A 21,468-nucleotide genomic window follows, 5' to 3' on the forward strand; every position below is an offset into this window, starting at 1 on the left:
CTGTTTGTTTCTTCTACATTCGTATTACTGATTGCTATTCATGTTGTCCTAGCACCACCACACCTGGATGTACCTGGCTACCTGCCCTGCTTTTCCATCATCCATCTCGGGATTTAGAAGGTATCAGTGCCACTTTTTTTTTTCCTTTTTAGAATCACAGATTTGTAAATTACTTCTATTAAAAAATCTTAATCCTTCCAGTATTTATCAGCTACTGTTATGATCCACAGGAAGTTCTTTTCTTTTCCTTTTTTTTTTTTTTAACATTTTATTTTCCATTTACATCTATACAATAAACACAACAACAACAAGAAAAAAAACAGATCTCATAACGCTAAAGAAAAGAGTTGAGAAAGGAATGGGTAAGAAGAGAGCCTGGGTACATTCACACCCGTGTATATGTACGTTTTTTCTCTTAATTCCACTGCCAGCGACTCTTTAACTCTCTCAAGGGTGGGTTCACCTAAAGGCAGAGACTGAAGACCTAAATGTACTCTATTTCTTAGAGCTTGAGATCACCCAAGCTTGGAGTTCCGTGATTTTATCCTTCCAATGGTCCCATATCTCGCAGTTGCTCTTATAATTTACCATGTTTTCTAAGTTGTCCAACCGTAATCTTTCCATTATACATGCATGACTTAAGGCGTTCAGAATTTCTATTCTACTGGGAAGATCCGGGGTTTTCCAATTTCTAGCTATAGCAATGCAAACTGCAGCTAACAGATGGAAACAAATTACTCTATCTTTATAGGGGAGGATTTCAAGCCCCATATTAATGAGGGCTACTCCTGCACCCCATTTTAAAACTCCCCATGTCATGTAAATTATTAAATTATGTATTTCCTTCCAAAGGGGTTGGATTTGGGGACAAAACCACCAGATATGCATAAACGAGCCTGGGGCCTCCTTACATCTCCAGCATAGTGCATTATTGCCACTCGGGTACATTTTCTTAATTCGTGTTGGTGTAAGGTACCAGCGATATAATAGTTTGCGTGAATTTTCTAAATGAGAGGCGCAGTGTGCCAATCTAGAGGGTAGGGCATAGATTTTCGTCCAGTGTTCAGGCGGGATATGTACATTCAAATCTTTTTCCCATTTTGTTTGAAAACTAAGAGAAATCCCCCGCGTTGTGTACTGGCATTCTTTATATGCTTTTGATATGGCTCCCCTCCCTCCCTTATTAAATAAGAAATACTTCCCGTACGGTGTTGGTGTGATTTGCGTATTTTCCTTGCATTTTCCTAATTAGTGACAAATCTGTAGGTATTTAAAAAAATCCTGAGAGGGGAGGTCATATTGCTTCCTAATGTGTTCAAAAGGTAACAATAAGCCGTTATGGCATAGTTGTTTAGTGCTGCTAATACCTTTTATTTACCCATGCTAAGAGTTCTGTGTTTGGGAGCGCTTCTCTTATTATCTCTAACGGAATATATTATCGTATGGGATGTGGTGAATGATATTTTTAGCTAAAGCAAATTTCCACATTTCCATACTTATTTTTGCTGTTGGGCTAGTTGTAGGGATTGTATTTTGTTCTATTGAGATCCTGGATAGTGTTGATTTTAGTGACCTTGCTCCCACTAAGGATGTTTTTATTTTTATCCATTTTGTCGTTATATCATTATGCCACCACTTCTGTAGTTGTGTAAGGTGAACTGCTCTGTAATAGCTTACGAGTTCCGGACATCCCAGTCCACCTTCCTTAACCTGCCTAAAAATTTCTGCTGACACTCTTGCGGTGTTATTACCCCAAACATATTTCCATAAGGTGGATTGGAGTTTTTTTTATAAAGATGTTTGATATTTTCAATGGGAGGTTGCAGAACATGTACAATATTTTGGGCAATAACACCATTTTTATCACGGCTATTCGACCTACCCCAGAAATGGGTAGTTTACTGAGTCTTTTAATGTCTCCTTGTAATCTCTCCAATAGTGACCCTATATTCATTGCTACCAAGTGTCCTGGAGAGATACATAATTTGATTCCTAAATATGTACTAGCCTCTTCTGCCCACTGGAAAGGGAATTTTGACATCAATTCAGCTTTCATTTCCTTATCTAACATTAAAGGGAGAACTATTGATTTGGACATGTTTAATTTGTAGTGGCTTACTGACGCAAATTTGTCCAAGATTCTCATTAGCGGCGATAGAGAGAGCTGGGGTTCTGTAATGGATAGCAGGATATTGTCTGCATAAAGTTCAATCTTATGTGTATCTTGTCCAATTCCTCTAATTTCTGCTTGGTCTCTTATGGATTGTGCTAGAGGTTCAAAAAGAAGGGGCGATAGGGGGCACCCCTGTCTAGTGCCTTTGGTGATTTCTATTTGATATGAACTCGCGCCTCCATACCTTACCCTGGTTGTTGGTTGAGAGTAGAGCGCCATTATTGCCGCAATCAGCTGGGGTGATATTTTAAATTTCCTCAGCACCAACACCAGGTATCCCCAGTGTACCCAATCAAATGCCTTCTCCGCATCCAATGATAGTAGCAGAGAAGGCACCCGATCGGACACTGCTTTTGAGATCAAGTTCAGGACTCGTCTCGTCCCAACCAGGCCCTGTCTTCCTTGTACAAACCCGACCTGATCCTCATTTATGCGGGAGGGGAGGAGACCATTCAGCCTATTTGCTATTCATTTTGCGTACCTTTATATCACTATTGAGCAAGGAGATGGGTCTAAAATCTTAAGTCTTTCCTTGGTTTTGGAATCGTTATAATCGTGGCTTCCAGCATCTCCTTACTTATTTGACCTGAATGCAATATGTAATTGAATAATTCTGTTAAATGTGGTAACAATCTCTTTGTGTGTGCTTTATAAAATTCATTAATTATACCATCTGGCCCTGGTGCTTTGGTAGTTTTTAGTGTATTAATACATTTTTCCACTTCTGCTGGTGTAAAAGATGTTGTGAGTACTGTGCCCTCCTCTCCCGTAGACATGGGAGCTGTATTCTAGTCAGAAATTCATTAATAGATTCCATTGATGGTTGGGTAATGCTGTTGTTTTCTCTTAAGTTATATAACCCCTGAAAGTAAGCTGCTAGTCCGTTAACTATTCCCTGGGGATCTTGTGCCCTCTCCCCTGTAGGCAGATTTAAGTAGTTAATTTTATTCTGGGCTTCCCTGACTTTAATCTGACTTGCCAGGAATTTCCCTGGTTTGTTTGACAACCAATAAAAACCTAACTTCATTTTTTTTAGAGCTAAATCAAACTGGAATAATTCTAAATTATGCAGCTCTGACGTAACGGTACTTATGGCTTCTAGTAGGCAGGGGTTGAAATTAGTTTTATTCTGCCTATGGAGATCTGCCAGTTTTAGCTGGAGTTCTATTTTCTTCTGCTGTTTTTCTTTTCTAATATGGGCCGTTTGGGAGATGAGTTGGCCTCTCAGTGTAGCCTTAAAGGCACACCACAATGTGGTTTCGGAGTATACTGGTCCCTTATTTGTCTCATAGAAATCTTTAATCCAAGCATCAAGCTTTCCCTTCATTTCTTGGTTGAAAATTGTCTCGGTGTCAGCTCGCCATTGATTTTTCACTCTCTCCCTACTAGAGTTTGCTAATGTTAGTATAATTGGCGCATGGTCTGACCACTCAATGGTTTTTATTTCAGATGATATTGATATATTAAGCACTGTGTTTGTAATTAAAAAGTAATCTATTCATGTGTAAATCTTGTGTGGTGATGAGTAAAAAGTGTAATCCGCTTCTAACGGGTGCTGGATTCTCCATACATCATAGAGATTGTGTTGAGCTATGACCTTTGAGATTGCTGTTAGTTCTGATCGGATTATTTTAGAGATGGAATCAATGGAGGGCCAAATTACATGATTGAAGTCTCCCATAACCACTACTCTCTCCTTTGGGGAAAATGCTGCCTTGCGTAAGACCTTCTGTAGGAATGTGTCTTGTTTTGTGTTGGGGGCGTAAAGACCTATCAGGACATATGGATTTCCATCTATTTTACACCCAATTATGAGGTATCTCCCTTCTTGGTCAACTATGCTCCCTGATACTACGATCTTCACTTTATTATTTATTGCTATTGCCACCCCTCCGGATCTCTTCCCTGCTGCTTGTGCTTGTGTAATGAAGGGGAAAGCTTTGTGCTGTAATCTATGTGCATCCTTTCCCTTCAGGTGAGTTTCCTGAAGACAAAGGATGTCTGCTTTTAAATTTATCGCCTCACTCCACATAAGTTCCCTCTTAAATGGGGAATTCAACCCCTTGCAGTTCAGTGACACTAACCTTATTGTCATAGTGCAGTTGGTCTGAGAATTCGCGTTGTACCCGAATGAATCTGTTCTAATATTCTGTAGTTTCTGCCGGTGCTTTCCACCATGAGAGACTGATAATTAAAAATCACAAAAAACACTTCCAAACTTAGACTTACTCATAATTTATGGGTGAGCTTAACTATAAGCTCCTAGGGGGTATGCTGGGACACCCAGCCTTACTTGCGCAAGCTATACCGGCTTGTTTTATTGCAAGATTTATGTAACCCCTAGAGGGAAGGCGAAGAAAGAAACAGGAACAAAAAATAACATATAGGCTTATATAAGCATTATAATAACATTCAATAACCCTACGTGAAGGAGGTGTAGTAAAGGGTGAAAAAGGAAAAGAAAAGGAATAGACCAAGACCTCCCTAGATGGAAGAGGGATAGGAGGAGAAGAAGGAAGCCAAAGCGTAGGAAAACAATATATATGACATATACGCCTCTCTCTTCCCTCCCCCGTATCGTCCTAGGGCCCACTAAAATCCCATGCCCCTCTAAGGAGTTTAACGAGCCTTTCTTTTATGCATGACAGTAGTCCATTCAGGTGATAACCTTGGCAATGGGTCCTTGGTGGGGGGGGGGGGGCTTAGCCTGTTGTGCTTGGTAAAGGCCCCAATCTTCACAGAGTTTTATTAAATCTTGTGGCTTTGCTGCCGTGTATTTTTCTCCTTTGTATAAAACAAACAGTTTTACAGGGAACCCCCATTTGTAAGTAATCCCTTTTTCCCTCAATAACTTTGTGCCTTCTGCATGTTCTCTCCTTTTTTGCATTGTCCCTGGGGATAAATCTGGGAAGATTAGAAGCTTAGCATATTTTTCCGGGAGAGGTGGGGGTTTTCTAACGGCCGCGATTATTTGTTCTTTAATATGGTAAAAGTATACCCGTAATATTGTGTCCCTTGGTTGAGCTGCAGCAATAAAGTTGGGCTTGGCGAGGCGGTGGGCTCTGTCCAAGGTGAGATCTAAAACCGCTAGGTGGAGAAGGAGAGACTGGAAAAAGTCTTTGAGGTAAGGGATTAGCTGTTCTTGTTTAACCGTTTCTGGTATCCCCCTTACTCTCAATTTGTTCGGTCTGGAGCGGTCTTCCATGTCATAAATTTTCAATTTTAAACTTTCCACCTCATTTTCTAGTGTTTTAACAGAATCCACTGTTTTGTTATGGGCTTCTTTAAATTCTTCTAAATTATGTTCCACCTGTGAGGTGCGGGAGCCTAGTTCATACATTTCCTGTTGTATCTTCTGGACTGCGGTTTGTTGTATTGAGGTAAAAGCAGCTGGCATTTCTGCTATCATTCCCTTCATTGCCTCTTCTGAGACCGGTGTTGGGGTCGAGGAGGTTACATTGTCTGGTATTGACATGTTCAATGATTTAATCCCCTCAGGGCTAGGTTTAGTTATAGGGGACATTTGTGACATCATTTGGGATTTAGCATATGGGCTAAACTCTACCGGTGCAGACAAGGTAGCCAAGGATGGAACTCTTCTCGGCTCAGGTACCTTCCCCTGGGTGCCCGTCCATCCCTGATTCATGTCCTTCCCTCCTTGTGTATCACCCACGGTTGTGTTCCCCTGGCTTACCCCTACACCGTTGCTGCTAGTTTGCAGGGAGGGCCATTCAACTCCATCTCCAGTGAGGAGGTCTCTCCGTCTCACCTCCTCTGTAGTTGCTGCTGCCGCGGTCCGTGCCTCCGGGTCTCCCTCCGTCTCGTTCGCAGTGACGTCTTCCATCTGCGCCCCGGTCATGTGTGCAGCCTCCCTCTGGGATCCGCTTGTTGCCGCTTCCGGGATCATCGTGGCACTCCGCTTCTCTGTCTCCCGAGGGTTTCGCATCTCCTCCGCGGCTTCTCCTCTTCCTCTGCTGCCGTCCCGGGGATTCTCTGCTGTCTCCACTCTTCGGATTGAACCCAGTCCTCCTGCTCTTGGGATTCCGCCGAGAGATCCACGAGCTGTGGCAGGTGAGTCTCTGGCCGTCAGTCTGCGAATTGCGGTTTCCCCACCTCCTTCTGCTGCATGAAAATAGTTTGTGAGTTTAGCAGGGCTATTCTTCTTAGCCCTGCTTCTTATCATGCTGGGATTTTGGAAGACAGAGGTCCCCGATACTTCTCCAGTATCCGTCTAGGCTATTCGCGTTGCCGGTTAGTAGCTGGTTTAAGGGCCGGTGAATAGCGGTGCGTCTACAGCCTGCTGCTCGCCACCGCCATGCTCAGCTAGCCTCGCCCCTAACTCGGACTACAGGAAGTTCTTTTCTTTTTCAATTTCCTTTATGCCTGACCACAGTGCTCTCTGCTGACACCTCTGTCCATTTTATGAACTGTCCAGAGTAGGAGCAAATACCCATAGAAAACCTACCCTGCTCTGGATAGTTCATCAAATAGACAAATGTGTCAGCAGAGAGCACTGTGGTCAGGCAGAAAGGAAATTCTAAAATAAAATAACTTTTTGTGGATCATAACAGCAGCTGATAAGTACTGGAAGGATTAAGATTTTTTAATTGAAGTAATTTACAAATCTGTTTAACTTTCTGGCACCAGATGATTTAAAAAAATGTTTTCCAGTGTAGTACCCCTTTAAATACATTCTCCTATGGTATAATGTTTCATTTAGGCTGTTTAATTACATCTTCCATAGGTAAGAGAGATTTGAATGGTCCGGCTACATGTGTGAAAATGTTATAATTGTTGCGCTGCGAGTTCCAATTACCTTCTCGTTTTGCTTGTTATAATTGTTTTCCATGAGGGATCAACCTCTAATCATAGTGCTGAAAAAACACCTCAATTGAATATAGTAGCATAGCTATTATGGTTCAGGATGTGATGTATTCACTATGAAGAATGGCAGAATATAAATTTTAATTATATGAAAACAATATGTAGTAGAAGATGGCCAACATGTTATTTTGTGGAAATGTCGACTTCAGAAGAGTAATGGATAATATTCATGTATAGCGATTTTTCTTCTATTGTCGTTGCTCTGTCAGTAGAGTAGAGTATAAAATGTGCTGTATTTTGCTGCATATTTTTCTACCCATTGAAGTCAATGAAAATATGCAGCCGCAAATACAGCTTGTGTGACCCTACCCTAAAGCACTGATTCCAAAAGGGTGTGTTATCCTCTGTTTCAAAAGTATAACTGTCCGGGCATGTTGGTAGTAGCTTTGCGATAGATCGCGGCACACTAGTTAGGTAACACTGCTATAAAGTCTGTGGGGGTATTCAAAATGATGTGATATTGTGTAAGCAGAACATTCAATATGATATACTTTTCTTCTCTTCCAGGAATGTCCTCAGCTTCTTCATACTGAAAGGATCTTGATTCCAGTTGATATTGTTAAGCCCATCACCTTAAAAGCAAAGAATCTACCACAGCCCCAGTCGGGTCAGAAAGGCTATGAATGTATTCTGAACATCCAAGGAGATGAGCAGAGGGTCCCTGCACTAAGGTTCAACAGTTCGAGTGTTCAGTGCCAAAATACCTCTGTAAGTGTTTTATTCATATCTTCTTATTGTTGTGATAATTCTTAATTTAGTACTACAGTAGATCAGTGTTAAAGGGGTATTCCATGATTTATGGTTCTTTGAATGTGAGACAGGTGCAGCAAACAGTCTAGTTACTAATATACTTCACTTACCTGTGTTTGGTGGCTGGTATTGAATTTTTTGTATTTCTTTTCCCCGGAAGTTCATTTCCTGCAGCCTACAATATGAGTGTTGTCTCGGACCTTTCCCAAGTTGCTGTGTGGCCTGAGACAATACATTACAAGTCAGGTGCTAAAAGAGGGGTTTGTTGATTTTTCTGTTGGCTGCTTTGTCTGTTGTGCCCCTCTTTTGTGCTCCCCTCTGTTATGACGTTACTGGCACACATATGCGTGCATTTATCGTCACACAGATCCACAGCAAGTGTGTCAAGTTGTGCTGTGCAGCAATGAGTAGGGCGACCAATGTGTGGGAGGGAAATAACTCACCTCCCATCTTCAAACAAAGGATCCTGGGGATTGTAGTAAGAGCAAGGCCACAGAAAGAGGAAGTAGCTGCTTCCCAAAAACAAGCCAGCAGTTTGATGGGGGGCACATAATATGGTCATTTACCACTAACACAAGCACAATCCTTGGTAAGAATGTCCATTACTGTATGACAGTTGTTTACTAAAGTCACCTTATATTGGATAACCCCTTTAAATTGGTACAGTGGATCTTGTAAGTTTTCTTGTGCCTATGTAAATATGTCATTGTAATTTATCTAAATCCTATATATTATCCACAAGTTGTTGACAGTTGGAAGTGTCCAGTTTCACAATCTAGTGATTGGCTTAAGAGGTTATCATTAAAGGGAACCAATCAGCATATTTTAACATTTATAACGTTTGACAATGTGTTATATCTGCTAAAATCATTATCTTCACCATCCCTGGGGGACGTTTGTGCCCACAGCAATGGTAAAGATATAAAGTTATAAATCCCCCCCCCAGGCACCCGGCAAGTAGTCCACTGGGCAGGGACTTACACTTACCAGCTTGGTTCTCTGCGGCCGTGGCCCCGCCCGGACGGCTTGAATGACGGCTCACGTCCCCGCTCTTCTCTGTCTGCTTAGGGAGCAGAGCAATGACCCGAGCTGTCATTCAAGCCATCGGGGCGGGGCCATGGTCGCAGCGAATGGAGCTGGTAAGTGGGATTACTTGCCGGGCGGCCGGGGGGGCTTTATAACTTAATATCTTCACCATCCCTGGGGGCACAAACGTCCCCCGGGGATGGTGAGGATAATGATTTTAGCAGATATAACTCATTGCCAAGCATTATATAAATATATGCTATAATATGCTGATTGGTTCCCTTTAAGATGATGTAACATCATTAAACTAGTGGGGGGAATTGTACATACTTACTGGCCCTAGAGGTTCCTTGTAAATGAACTTCATGTTTTTATTTAATCCCCAGTATTTTTTAGCTCAAGGGGTAACCATACTGTCCAACATCATACAAGCCTAAAACTCTTTTTAGTTAATATCCCAGTGTGATTCTGTAAATGAAACCATTCAGTAACTGAAATACTGTTCAACTGTCAACAATTTTTTATTAAAAAATGTTTTTAAGTTGGTTTTATATATTTTGTGTTGGGTGTGTATGCTATGTGGGGGCTCTTGAAGCCTCGTTTTTGGTACGTAATAATACTCATCAGTGCTGCCTCTTTGTTTGAGAGAAAAACTTTTAAAAATAATAATGCTTTGGCATCATGGGGAGTATGAGGTTAGCCTATATGTGGACTCAAAACAAGCCTGTAATTATCTGTGCAACAGAGTAAGTATACCTGAGCCTGTCTAATGCCCGAGAGAAAGTGTGTCTGTAGTGACTTGTCTATGCTGTGATGGCAGAGGATTGGAGGTTTGAGTGGCTGCCCACTGGAAATCAGTATTAACCAGGGGAATGGTCTAAGGAGGAGCTGGGGAATGATCACTGTGAGGGACCCTGTGTCTTGAAATATACCCTGAAGGTTGTCTTTCCCCATAAAGTAGACAGTATGTTGACCTATAAACTGATACAGCTTTGGAGAGGGTACTTGAAGAGTCTGGGTTTCAGAGGAGGAAAACTTTGGGTTTAGTCCACAGGTTAGCATTGTAGATGTTGTCAAAGAGAGGGTCATATTGGGTGTTCTTAAATATATGTACAAGTTCAATAATTAGTTTGAACTATTTAGTGCAGTGTAAAGAAGGTACTTAAAGAGCCAACTTGTGTATTCAGAGCATTAAATGTGAATTATTGTTTGCAAAAACTTTTAAACAATGTAGATAATAACATTATATTTATATTTGTAATATACATTGGTAAAATAAATGTGCATATTTTTAGGTGCAAAAATGCAGCCTTATCCCTGCAGCTATTGCCTGTGTGTCTTTGCGCAGAGACAAAATACAGGAAGAGTGGTCAGACAAGCAGGGTTTGTTAAACACCCCCAACTGACACAGCAGACCGACAAGCCAGGAGCCTACGCAGGGTCCTGCTTGTTCCGCCCACTTTTCCTATGTTTTGTCCCACCCGAGACGCATAGGCAATAGCTGCAAGACAGTATTTTTTCATCCAAAAATATACACATTTATTAACTGATGTATATTACAAAAATACACATAGGGTGAGCTTTATTAAGACCTGTGCTGGGGAAAAGTTGACCATCACTTGGCCTCTGAAAAATAAAAGAAGGCATCTGATTGGTTGCTATAGGCAACTGGTTAGCTTTTCCTCAGCACAGGTCTTGATGGATTTCCCCCATAATGTTATTATCTAGATTATACAAAAGTTTTTGCAGAAGCAGGGACACTTTAAAGGGGTACTCCACTGCTTAGCGTTTGGAACAAACTGTTCCTAAAGCTGGAGCCTGCAACGGGAGATTGTGGCGTCATATGCCAAATGATGTCCCACTCAATGCAAGTCTATGGCAGGGGGCGTGACAGCTGTCATAGACTTGCATTGAGGGGGTGGGGTGTGATGTCATGAAGGGGCGTGGCTATGAACTCACAAGCTCCCCGTGCTGACTCCAGCATTTGGAAAAGCAGAGTACCCCTTTAAGCATTTATGCCCATTTTATGCTCTAAAACAGCTAAGCTTATTGCACTGTTTTAAAGGAGGTAAAACAAATTCTAATTCTAGAATCTGCTGTGACTCTTTCTTTCAGAAGGAACAGTCAGATGACTACTTTACATGCTTGTCATTTGATCTCTCCTGGTACTTGTGACAGGTCATGGTGGTCACTGAGTAGGAAAAGAATTTCTTTACACATGTTCATTATCATAGGTGTAATGCTTTATTTATGACTCTCAATGTCGGATGTTGTACTTGTGCGCAGTATTCAGAATTTTTAGTACTTTTCACAAATGTAAAGGGTCTTCCTGGTGACACTACTGTTTGCTAACAGAGCTTATCGGTATCAATGGGATTCTATTTCCTTCATATAATCAGAGGTTTTATTTTCTTCATACGGTCTTAATCATTGCTTTTTAGCTTTTCAATTGTTTCAGCTCACTTTATCATTTGCTAAAATATTAAACTGACTTCAATTACATGAACAATTATTTGAAAATATTTACTATGTTGTAAATATATTATCTGTATGGAAAACCAATTGGAGAATTTTATGAGCTGATGCAAATGAGAATTTGATAAAAAAAATGAAACCCACTGTTACAGGTTATTGGAATGTGAACATCTTGTGGAACTTCACAGGTTTTATGGATTGAAAAATTAAGAGTGAATTACAAAGTTTTCATAGCGCAGCCTCTGGGCAGAATAGAATAGCGAGACAAGACATATGATTAGAGAGAACAGTTTACTGGGGCTTTATAGACTACATGATTAGTTTGTAAAGTTTATTGGAGTCCTATTCATCATGAAATTGTTTTATTATGTCTTATCTCCGTGAACATCAGCTGGAATCAAGACATACATTCTAGGCCATATTTTCTTCAATATTCCTTCTATTTGATAACATGTCATTGTTGTGCAGTATTATGTGTAATCACCCTTGAAGTAACTGAACTATAAAACAGGCACGTGTAAACTACATAATGAACTTTTTGCCTTCCGTAACACAAAAATTAAATTAAATAAAACGTGAAACCTAGAGCACACAGTCCCATTCTGCAGAACACAGACTGTGGTTATATCCTGTATTATTGGTTGCTTGTCGATTTTCATTAAATGATTTGTTGCCTGAGACATTTCTTGGCAGTTCAATTGTTTTAGCCCTATACTATAAGTATATAATTGTAAATGTATATACTGAAAAGCATATACAGTGGGTTAAATAGGGGTGTGCTACTTTGTGTGGCTTTGACAATGATAGTCTTAATGGTTGTCAGCTACAGGAAGGTACATATGGTATGACTGGCCCAGGAATTACCTAGTGTTGCTGGCCACTATGCGGTGAAAGGTGGATGTTGGGAGAAGCAGTTAGTAGAAAATAAAATAGAGATTTGGTTCCAATAAAAAAGAGTGCGCATGAACCTATTGGAACTATGTTTTCCAGAGTTTGGCCTGGGGCTGTTTCACCTGGGACGATTGCAGTATGCTTGAAGCCAGTGCATGCTTGGTCATAGGGAGCACTGGTAAACTAAAGGTTTGGAGAGGTGTGCCTGTTAGTTAGATTAGAGGAGTGATTTTGATCCAAGGAGAACTAAGCAGAGGTTCATCAATTGTGTGGAGCAAGTCTAAGAAGAGGGCCAGTTGGGTGGCTTCTTGGAGCAGGGACTAACAGGACTATGGTTCCTGACAGGCCAGACTGGGACAAAAAAACAGCACTGGAACATAGACCCAACCAGCCCACATACTTTTTCATCTCATCTTGCAGAAAAATTGTGGTGCACAAATTGTGGTGCCCATAGAAACCAATCAGATTTCTTCTTTCATTTTTTATAAAGATATCTGAGAACTAATAGAAGTAATCTGGTTGTTGCTATGGGCAACTGCACCACTTTTCTTCTACACAGGTTTTGATAAATCTCCCCCTTTATTACATAATCAGGTGTACCCTCACTTTTCAGTCAGGCATAGGTGTATACAAACACCATTATAACTTTTACGTCCAGCGCTCCGGATGGACATGCTGGCTGTGAGCGCTTTCTTTCCTCTCCTCCTCAGCCGGCGGGGCCGTGATTCGCATCGCGGGACGCACCCGCATGCAAATCCCAGCCCGTCACTCACCTTCGCTCTGTGTTGTCCCTCCGGTCCTCTCGTAGCCCCGGCGCGTGTGCCCTCACCTCCTAGGGTGCGCCAGAACTCTAAGATTTAAAGGACCAGTGCGTCCATAATTATGATCCACACATGCACCTATCCTATAGGTATCAGCACCTCCCACTAACCCCTGCCGGATCTTTGTTTGCGATTGTGCCCTAGTTAAAACTATCCAGTGTCTTGCCTAGCCGTGTTCCTGACCCCTTCCGTGACCTGACCTTGCTTCTTTGCCGCCTGTCTTTTGACCTCCTGCTACATTCCTGACTACGCATCTGTGCCGCCAGCCCCGACCTTCTGCTTTCCAGACCATGAGCTGCCGAATCCATCCTGTGCCTCGTACCTTCCCAGCCGCCTATGTGGTCGAGTCGTGCCAGGGGTAGCGACCTGGGTGCCGCCTGCCGCAGCAAGACAATCCCGCTTTGCACCAGGCTCTGGTGAAAACCAGCAGCACCTTAGACTCTGCTCCCTGGCACGCCCCACGTCATCTACCACACAGGTCCAGCGGATTCACTACTACCCTGCGTGCTACAGCCTACTGCCGTTAATCTTACAATAACTAATGTTTCCCCCATAAAGTGCCCATATAGTGTTAGATACCAATTCATTCTATACCGGCTCTGTAGACCATATAAAAGGTTACTTACAGATGACGTCTTCTTAAGGTAAATCACAGGTGGCGTCTTCTCTGATTAGATGTCATGACAACTTCTCCCAGCCACGACTTGTCTCTGCAGATTCTGCCAGACAAACATCTTAGACTCCTCACATTTGCAGCATTCTACCTATCTATTCCCCACCTACACAAAATACAATTTATAGTACCCCAAGCGGTAATATTGCCCTCTTAGATAGGTAGATAGGCTGATTACACCCCTCCATATTAGATTGGTAGATGGGCTTATTAACCAATCCCCTGCCTCCATATTGGGTAGATTGGCTGATTAGCCCCCCTCTATATGAGATGGATAGACTATTAACCCCCCCCCCATCCTCCATATTAGACAGGTAGATAGGCTGATGATTCCCCCCTACCTCCATATTAACCCTGAATTGTTCCCACACACACACACACACATACCATTTGCAGTTACTTAAAATAACCTCTTGGAGAGGCAGGGCGTACAGGTATGCCCTGCATCCCTGCTCCTTATGGATGTAGGTTGTACCTGTACTCCCTGCTCCTGTTTACTGGGTTTAAACCATTCTCACCAGCGGAGAACGGGTAAACCTGGTGGGTCACGATTACTACGGGCAGCAAGGACCACAGCTAATGCCGGGCATGTCTGATCGGACCGATGCCCTGTATTAACCCTTTAGATGCCGCGATCAACGTTGATCGGGGCATCTAAAGCAAACATGAAAGAATCACGGTAGCTCAGCGGAGCTGATCGGGACTATCGTGACAAAATTGCGATGGCATTGATCAGTGTAAACAATCAGAAGATTGCATATTGTAGCCCCCCCTATGGGGGCTAAAAAAAAAGAAAGTGTAAAAAATAATTGTAATAAAAGTTCATTAACCCTTTCCCTATTAAAAGTTTAAATCACCCCCCTTTTCCCATTTTTTAAATAAAATAATGTAAAAAATAATAAAAATAATCATGTAGTATTGCTGAGTGCGTAAATGTCCAAACTATTAAAACATAAGGTTAGCTAAACCACACGGTCGTACACTTAAAAAAATACCAAAGTCCAAAATTGTGCATTTTTGGTCACTTCATATACCATAAAAATATTAATCAAAAAGTCCCATCAAAACAAAAATCGTACCGATGAAAACCACAGATGATGGCGTAAAAAGGAGCTCTATACTGCCCCGTATGTGGAAAAATAAAAAAAGTTATAGGGGTCAGAAAATGCCAATTTTAAGCACACTAATTTTGGTGCAAGTAGTTTATAATTTTTATAAGTATTAAAATAAAATAAAACCTACATAAATTGAGTATCCTTGTAACCAAATGGACCTACAGAATAAAGATAAGGTGTAATTTTAGCTGGGTCCTTAAAGGGATACTCCGGTGGAAAAACATATTTTTTTTTTTAAACAACTGGTGCCAGAAAGTTAAGCAGATTTGTAAATGACTACTATTAAAAAATCTTTACCCTTTCAGTACTTTATAGCAGCTGTATGCTACAGATGAAGTTCTTTTCTTTTTGCATTTCTTTTTTGTCTTGTCCACAGTGCTCTCTGCCGATACCTCTGTCCATGTCAGGAACTGTCCAGAGCAGCATAGGTTTGCAATGGGTATTTTCTCCTGCTCTGGACAGTTCCGGATACAGGCAACAGGTGTCAGCAGAGAGCACTGTGGACAACACAAAAAAGAAATCGTTGTGCCGTGCGCTATTAACCCATTAGACACAGAGTTCAAAGTTGATCACCGTGTCTAAAGTAACAAAAATACACTCCTGGCAGCTCAGTCAGGTTGATCGGGAACATCACGGTGAAATCGCAATGTCCCGATCCGCTAGAACACGAGCAGAGAGTCCATTACCTGCCTCCGGTGCATCCGATCAGTGATTCATTGCTCCAAGCCTGAAATCCAGGCTTGAGCAATCGACCAGCGATAACACTGATCATTGTCATGTTAATGCATGGCAGTCATCTGTGTAGAAGAGCAGTGTATGCAGTGTTATAGCCACTAAAGGGGGCTATAACATTGCAAAAAAAAGTGCGAAAAAAAGTTAAATAAAGATCATTTAACCCCTTCCCTAATAAAAGTAAGAATCACCCCCATTTTCCCATTTAATAAAATGGGTAAATAAAAATAAACATTTGGTATCGCCGCGTGTACAAATGTCCGAACTATAAAAATATATTGTTAATTAAACCGCACCGTCAATGGCGTACACGCAAAAATCTTCCAAAGTCCAAAATAGCGTATTTTGGTCACTTTTTATATAATGAAAAAATGGATAAAAAGTGATGAAAAAGTCCGATCAATACAAAAATGGTATCGCTAAAAACTTCAGATCATGGCCCAAACAATAAGCCATCATAGTGCCCCGTATGCAGAAAATAAAAAAAGTTATAGGGGTCAAAAAGATGACAATTTTTAACGTATTTCTTTTCGTGCATGTAGTTGTGATTTTTTCCAGAAGTAATCATTTTAATCGCATGGACCTACAGAATAAAGAAAAGGTGTAATTTTTACGAAAAAATGCACTGCGTAGAAACGGAAGCCTCCAAAAGTTACAAAATGGCATTTTTTCTTCAATTTTGTCGCACAATCAAGTTTTTTTTTCCGTTCTGCCTTGGATTTTTTTTGTAAAATGACTGACTGCAAAGTAGAATTGGTGGCGCAAAACATAAGTCCTAATATTGAATTTTTGGTGCAAAATTGAAAGGGTTGTGATTTTTAAAAGGTAAGGAGGAAAAAAACGAGTGCAAAAAGTGCAAAAACTGAAAAACCCTGAGTCCTTAAGGGGTTAAAGAAGGGTAGTCTATGATGTTCAGTAAAGGATACTGCTGAAGTGGTATATCCTGAGTGTACTGTCAGCCAGGGTAGGGTAGATCTAGGAAGGTTTTAGTTAAGATAGCCAGGGAGGGGCAAACAGAATTGAGATTCATTCTATGGATGGCTATAGCTGAGCCCAGTCAGAGCTGTGAGATAAACCAGTTCCATGGGGACTTAAGAGGAATAATAGTTGAGTCCTGTTACCTGTAGGCCTGAGGTTCAGCTACTATGTACAGTCGTGTTGTGTTCTAGACTGAAGGGTCGTTCTTAAAGTGTCTTTCTTCATTTTTGGTAAGTTCTGCACATAAAGTAGAGTGAATGGTGTACGAGCTCTTAGAAAGTCTGTAGACTACATAACCACTAACTTACCATGGGGGTTCTTACATCACCCAAAAATTCTCCTGACTATACAATTTAAGTAATATATCAGGACATAACATAGTGTTGGGTTTAATGTGCAACACAAAATCAGATTGGGATGTCATGAAGCAATGTTTTTTACAAGAAGGATATGTAAAGACCAAAGCGGGATGAAGGGATTTATGTAAAAAAGGCAGGTGTGGTAAATCATGGCAATAAAGCAGTTCTTAGGGTGACATATTGTAGACTCATATAAAAGGAAATATAAGCACAACAGACAAATTTTTTGCAATGTTTCAATGTATGGCTCAAGTGAAAAGGGCTATGAGTTAATGAAACATAATCCTTTCCACACAGTATATAGCACAGTTTGCTACACATGTACGTTAGTGGGAAGCAACAACCCTCAGGAATAATAATCTCGCTCTTAATCTTTTGCCAGTACATATATAGGTCCTTAGGTAGATTTGGAGCTTGGATGGCACCCAAGTCCGACCTGTGTGTTATTCTCTCTGTACTGCGTTCCCTCCTGGAGGTTCTGCCTGAACATCTTGAACAGCTGTACCTCCTGAAAAGTGCCTTTTGTTACATGAATAATTTGCTAATATAAAGAGGCAGCTGGCGGCAGATTCCCTGTGTAAGCCTCAGTGAGCATTAAAGACAAGAAATCAGACTGTGAGCAGGTTACATATGGCTCTCTTCGAACCGACAAAACTACACAGTCAATGCTCACATTCTTTCATCTCTTAGTCTTCATACAAAGATTGTTCTGAAATGTGATAAGAACATAGATTCTGTGAGGAGTTTGCTTTATGCATTGTGGCCAAAAAAAATTTATTTTTACTATCTGTATTCATTCTGCTTACAAATAATCCATATCACTTTCAGTTTCTTAAAGAGTACACATAGGAGATGTCTATGTTCAGGTGACATCAGTTTCACTTTGTACACCACCTTAAACAGTCAGCATTTGTGTTGACACAGAGATATAGGTAAAAATAAGTGTAGTTGATGTGTTGTAAGCAGAAACATTGGGAAAGAATGAAGATCTGTATAACTTTGACAAGGGCCATATATGGATGGCTGGAAAACTTGGTTAAAAAAATTTGTACAAATGACCTGTGAAATGGTCACAGAGAATGCCCAGTATTGTCACAAATTCATCTGAATGGGACAGGTCCTGTATATTGCTTTCTATGGTCCATGGGTCTTGCTTTAAATCATATTACTAAATTCTGTTAAAAACAACTCAGGTAAAATGGCAACCCCCATAAAAATGTACCCTAAAAGGTCACAGTCAGGGAATACCCAGCAGCCTTTTCCATTTATTGTAATGGAACCACTTCAGACTATTGTTGCCTTTGTTCAAAGGGCTTGCTATAACATATGTCCCTAAATGCTGTTACAAACAGCTCAGGTAAGATGGCTGCCCCCATAATACATGAAAATATAATAACTTACAATAAAAAAAATATAAAAACACATAAGATTAAAAAAAAAGAGCATTCATCTGTATCTGGCTTTAATCAGTAAAAAATCATTAAATCTAGGGGATAATATTAATTCACTTTAAATGTATAATTGTATGTGTGAGACTGGCGTGCGAATTTTCGGATATGCAAATTCTTGCATGTAAAATTTTTTCGCATATACGAGAATAAAACGTGAATATTACGAATATGCAAATTTAGCGAATATATGATGAATATTCGTCCATATTTTCGCGAAATATTGCGAATTCCAATATGGCCTATGCCGCTCAACACTATTGCCTACTATGCTATTCCATAAATGTTTTTGCTGTATACTAATGCCTAATGGATAGGAAGAGGACAAAAGGGCAACCTGTTTTCCTCCATCTGGCTAGGGAACCCTATGGACATGTTCTGTATGGGGGTGGGGAGTTATTATTAAAGGGGAACTCCGGTACTAGACCTCTTATCCCCTATTGTGGGGGATCGACAGCTAGGACGCCAGTGATCTCCCCAGTGTTTTGAACATTTTTGTGTCAACCATTTATGTGATGACACGCCCCCTCCACTTATGTTTATGAGAGAGATGGAGATACGGTTTTCATGTATCTCCGGATCTCCCATAGAGATATAGGGTGTGTTGACCACAGCTTGGGGTTGTGATCAACAGTAATCCCGCATGAAGTGGACATCGCTCCATGCATGCGAATTCCTTGGGTGCCGGGCAGGAAATTGCAGGGGCTGCCAGTGACTGGACCCCCTGTAATCAGACACATATCCCTAATTTGTGGATAGGGGATAAGATGTCTAATACCGGAGGTCCCCTTTAATTGTGGACATTAAACCTAGAGTTAAAGGGGTTATCCAGGCAAAAACTTTTTTTTTATATATCAACTGGCTTCAGAAAGTCAAACAGATTTGTAAATTAAATCGGAAAGAAATTGAGGTATGTGCAGCTCACAATATAAATTAGTCGAGGCTAAATGGAAAGTATTTACACCAAAAAATACTAGTACAAAATAATATATAAGAATAAAAAAGGGGGGGTACCAAATGCCTCTAGACTAATACCATAAAATGGTACATGATGATGAAATTACAGAAAAACTAAAATAAATCGGACTGTGCTTCACTTTAAATGATGTATAAATTTAATATAGATTAATATAAAATATTACAAATGATACATAAAATAAATAATGCAAATCTAATACATAAATGCCTCCTACCACAGGGCCCTTGTGGGGAGGTATGACATTTGAATACAAAGCATATATTAAAAGATGTTAAAAAATAGCATGTAAATTATATTCTACCGCTGTCCCAATATAATGCAAACCGACATAGTGTACTTTTGTACGGTATACTCCGTTCTCATGTGATTTAGAACAGTTCACAAAGTGATATAGTTACCAACTCCTAAAGGTAGTTTTGACTGGACGTCCGAGAGATGGATGTGTGGAGGCTGTGTTCAGCGCTGGCATGCGCATCCGGGCCGGATGCCACAGGCCAAAGAAAGGATCACCGGTCACGGAATAAATGTAGGCTCGATGGCAGATGTAATGGAGGCTGTGTCCAGCGCTGGCATGCGCTTGCGGTGACGGGCCAGGTTGCCGCAGGCCGAAGTGAAGTCACCGGTCACGGAGTAGCTCCGGAGATGGAAATGTGCTCGGAGATGGATGGAAAGGAAGGAAAGCCTCGTGGAGGATCTCTCGGCGTCTGGTGGAATGGCGGATGGAATACAGCCAGGTGTGGAAACAGCAGATGATGGAGTTGTATCGGAGGTAAATGATAGCAGTTTGTGGATTGTAGTGGTCATGCGGTAAATATTTCTTTCTCTAGACGCGTTTCAGGGTACTTTATATATGACCCTTTCCATATATAAAGTACCCTGAAACGCATCTAGAGAAAGAAATATTTACTGCATGACCACCGCAATCCACAAACCGCTATCATTTACCTCCGATACAACTCCATCATCTGCTGTTTCCACACCTGGCTGTATTCCATCCGCCATTCCACCAGACGCCGAGAGATCCTCCACAAGGCTTTCCTTCCTTTCCATCCATCTCCGAGCACATTTCCATCTCCGGAGCTACTCCGTGACCGGTGACTTCACTTCGGCCTGCAGCAACCGGGCCCGTCACCGCCAGCGCATGCCAGCGCTGGACACAGCCTCCACTACATCTGCCATCGAGCCTACATTTATTCCGTGACCGGTGATCCTTTCTTTGGCCTGTGGCATCCGGGCCCGTCACCGTAAGCGCATGCCAGCACTGAACACAGCCTCCACACATCCATCTCTCGGACGTCCAGCCAAAACTACCTTTAGGAGTTGGTAACTATATCACTTTGTGAACTGTTCTAAATCACATGAGAACAGAGTATACCGTACAAAAGTACACTATGTCGGTTTGCATTATATTGGGACAGCGGTAGAATATAATTTACATGCTATTTTTTAACATCTTTTAATATATGCTTTGTATTCAAATATCATACCTCCCCACAAGGACCCTGTGGTAGGAGGCATTTATGTATTAGATTTGCATTATTTATTTTATGAATCATTTGTAATATTTTATATTAATCTATATTAAATTTATACATCATTTAAAGTGAAGCACAGTCCGATTTATTTTAGTTTTTCTGTAATTTCATCATCATGTACCATTTTATGGTATTAGTCTAGAGGCATTTGGTACCCCCCCTTTTTTATTCTTATAGATTTGTAAATTACTTCTATTAAAAAATCTTAATCCTTTCAGTACTTATGAGCTTCTGAAGTTAAGGTTGTTCTTTTCTGTCTCAGTGCTTTCTGATGACACATATCTCGGGAACTGCCCAGTTTAGAAGAAGTTTGCTATGGGGATTTGCTTCTAAACTGGGCAGTTCCCGAGACACGTGTCATCAGAGAGCACTTAGACAGAAAAGAACAGCCTTAACTTCAGAGGCTCATAAGTACTGAAAGGATTAAGATTTTTTAATAGAAGTAAGTTACAAATCTTTTTAACTTTCTGGAGCCAGTTGATAAATAAAACATTTTTTTTTCCTGGAATACCCCTTTAAAACACATGATCCAGTTGTATCACGATTGTGCTGCAGTAACTGCTTCTGGAATGCTGCTATTCAGTTATTCAAATGTTTTTTTTTAATACTTTTGCTTATGTAGTAATAAG

General features: G+C 40.9%; 1 protein-coding gene across 6 annotated transcripts in view; it reads left to right on the top strand.

Annotated features, from left to right (window-relative positions):
- PLXNA4 (plexin A4) overlaps nt 1-21,468 on the top strand; it is an 821,522-nt gene that overhangs the window by 627,770 nt on the left and 172,284 nt on the right. For all 6 annotated transcript variants that reach the window (XM_056573188.1, XM_056573183.1, XM_056573186.1 and 3 more), the window contains one exon: nt 7,565-7,765. In XM_056573188.1, coding sequence (XP_056429163.1) covers nt 7,565-7,765 — 201 coding nt within the window. The remainder of the gene's footprint in view (nt 1-7,564; nt 7,766-21,468) is intronic.

This window comes from Hyla sarda, chromosome 4, assembly GCF_029499605.1.
Source record: "Hyla sarda isolate aHylSar1 chromosome 4, aHylSar1.hap1, whole genome shotgun sequence".
NCBI classification, from domain to species: domain Eukaryota; kingdom Metazoa; phylum Chordata; class Amphibia; order Anura; family Hylidae; genus Hyla; species Hyla sarda.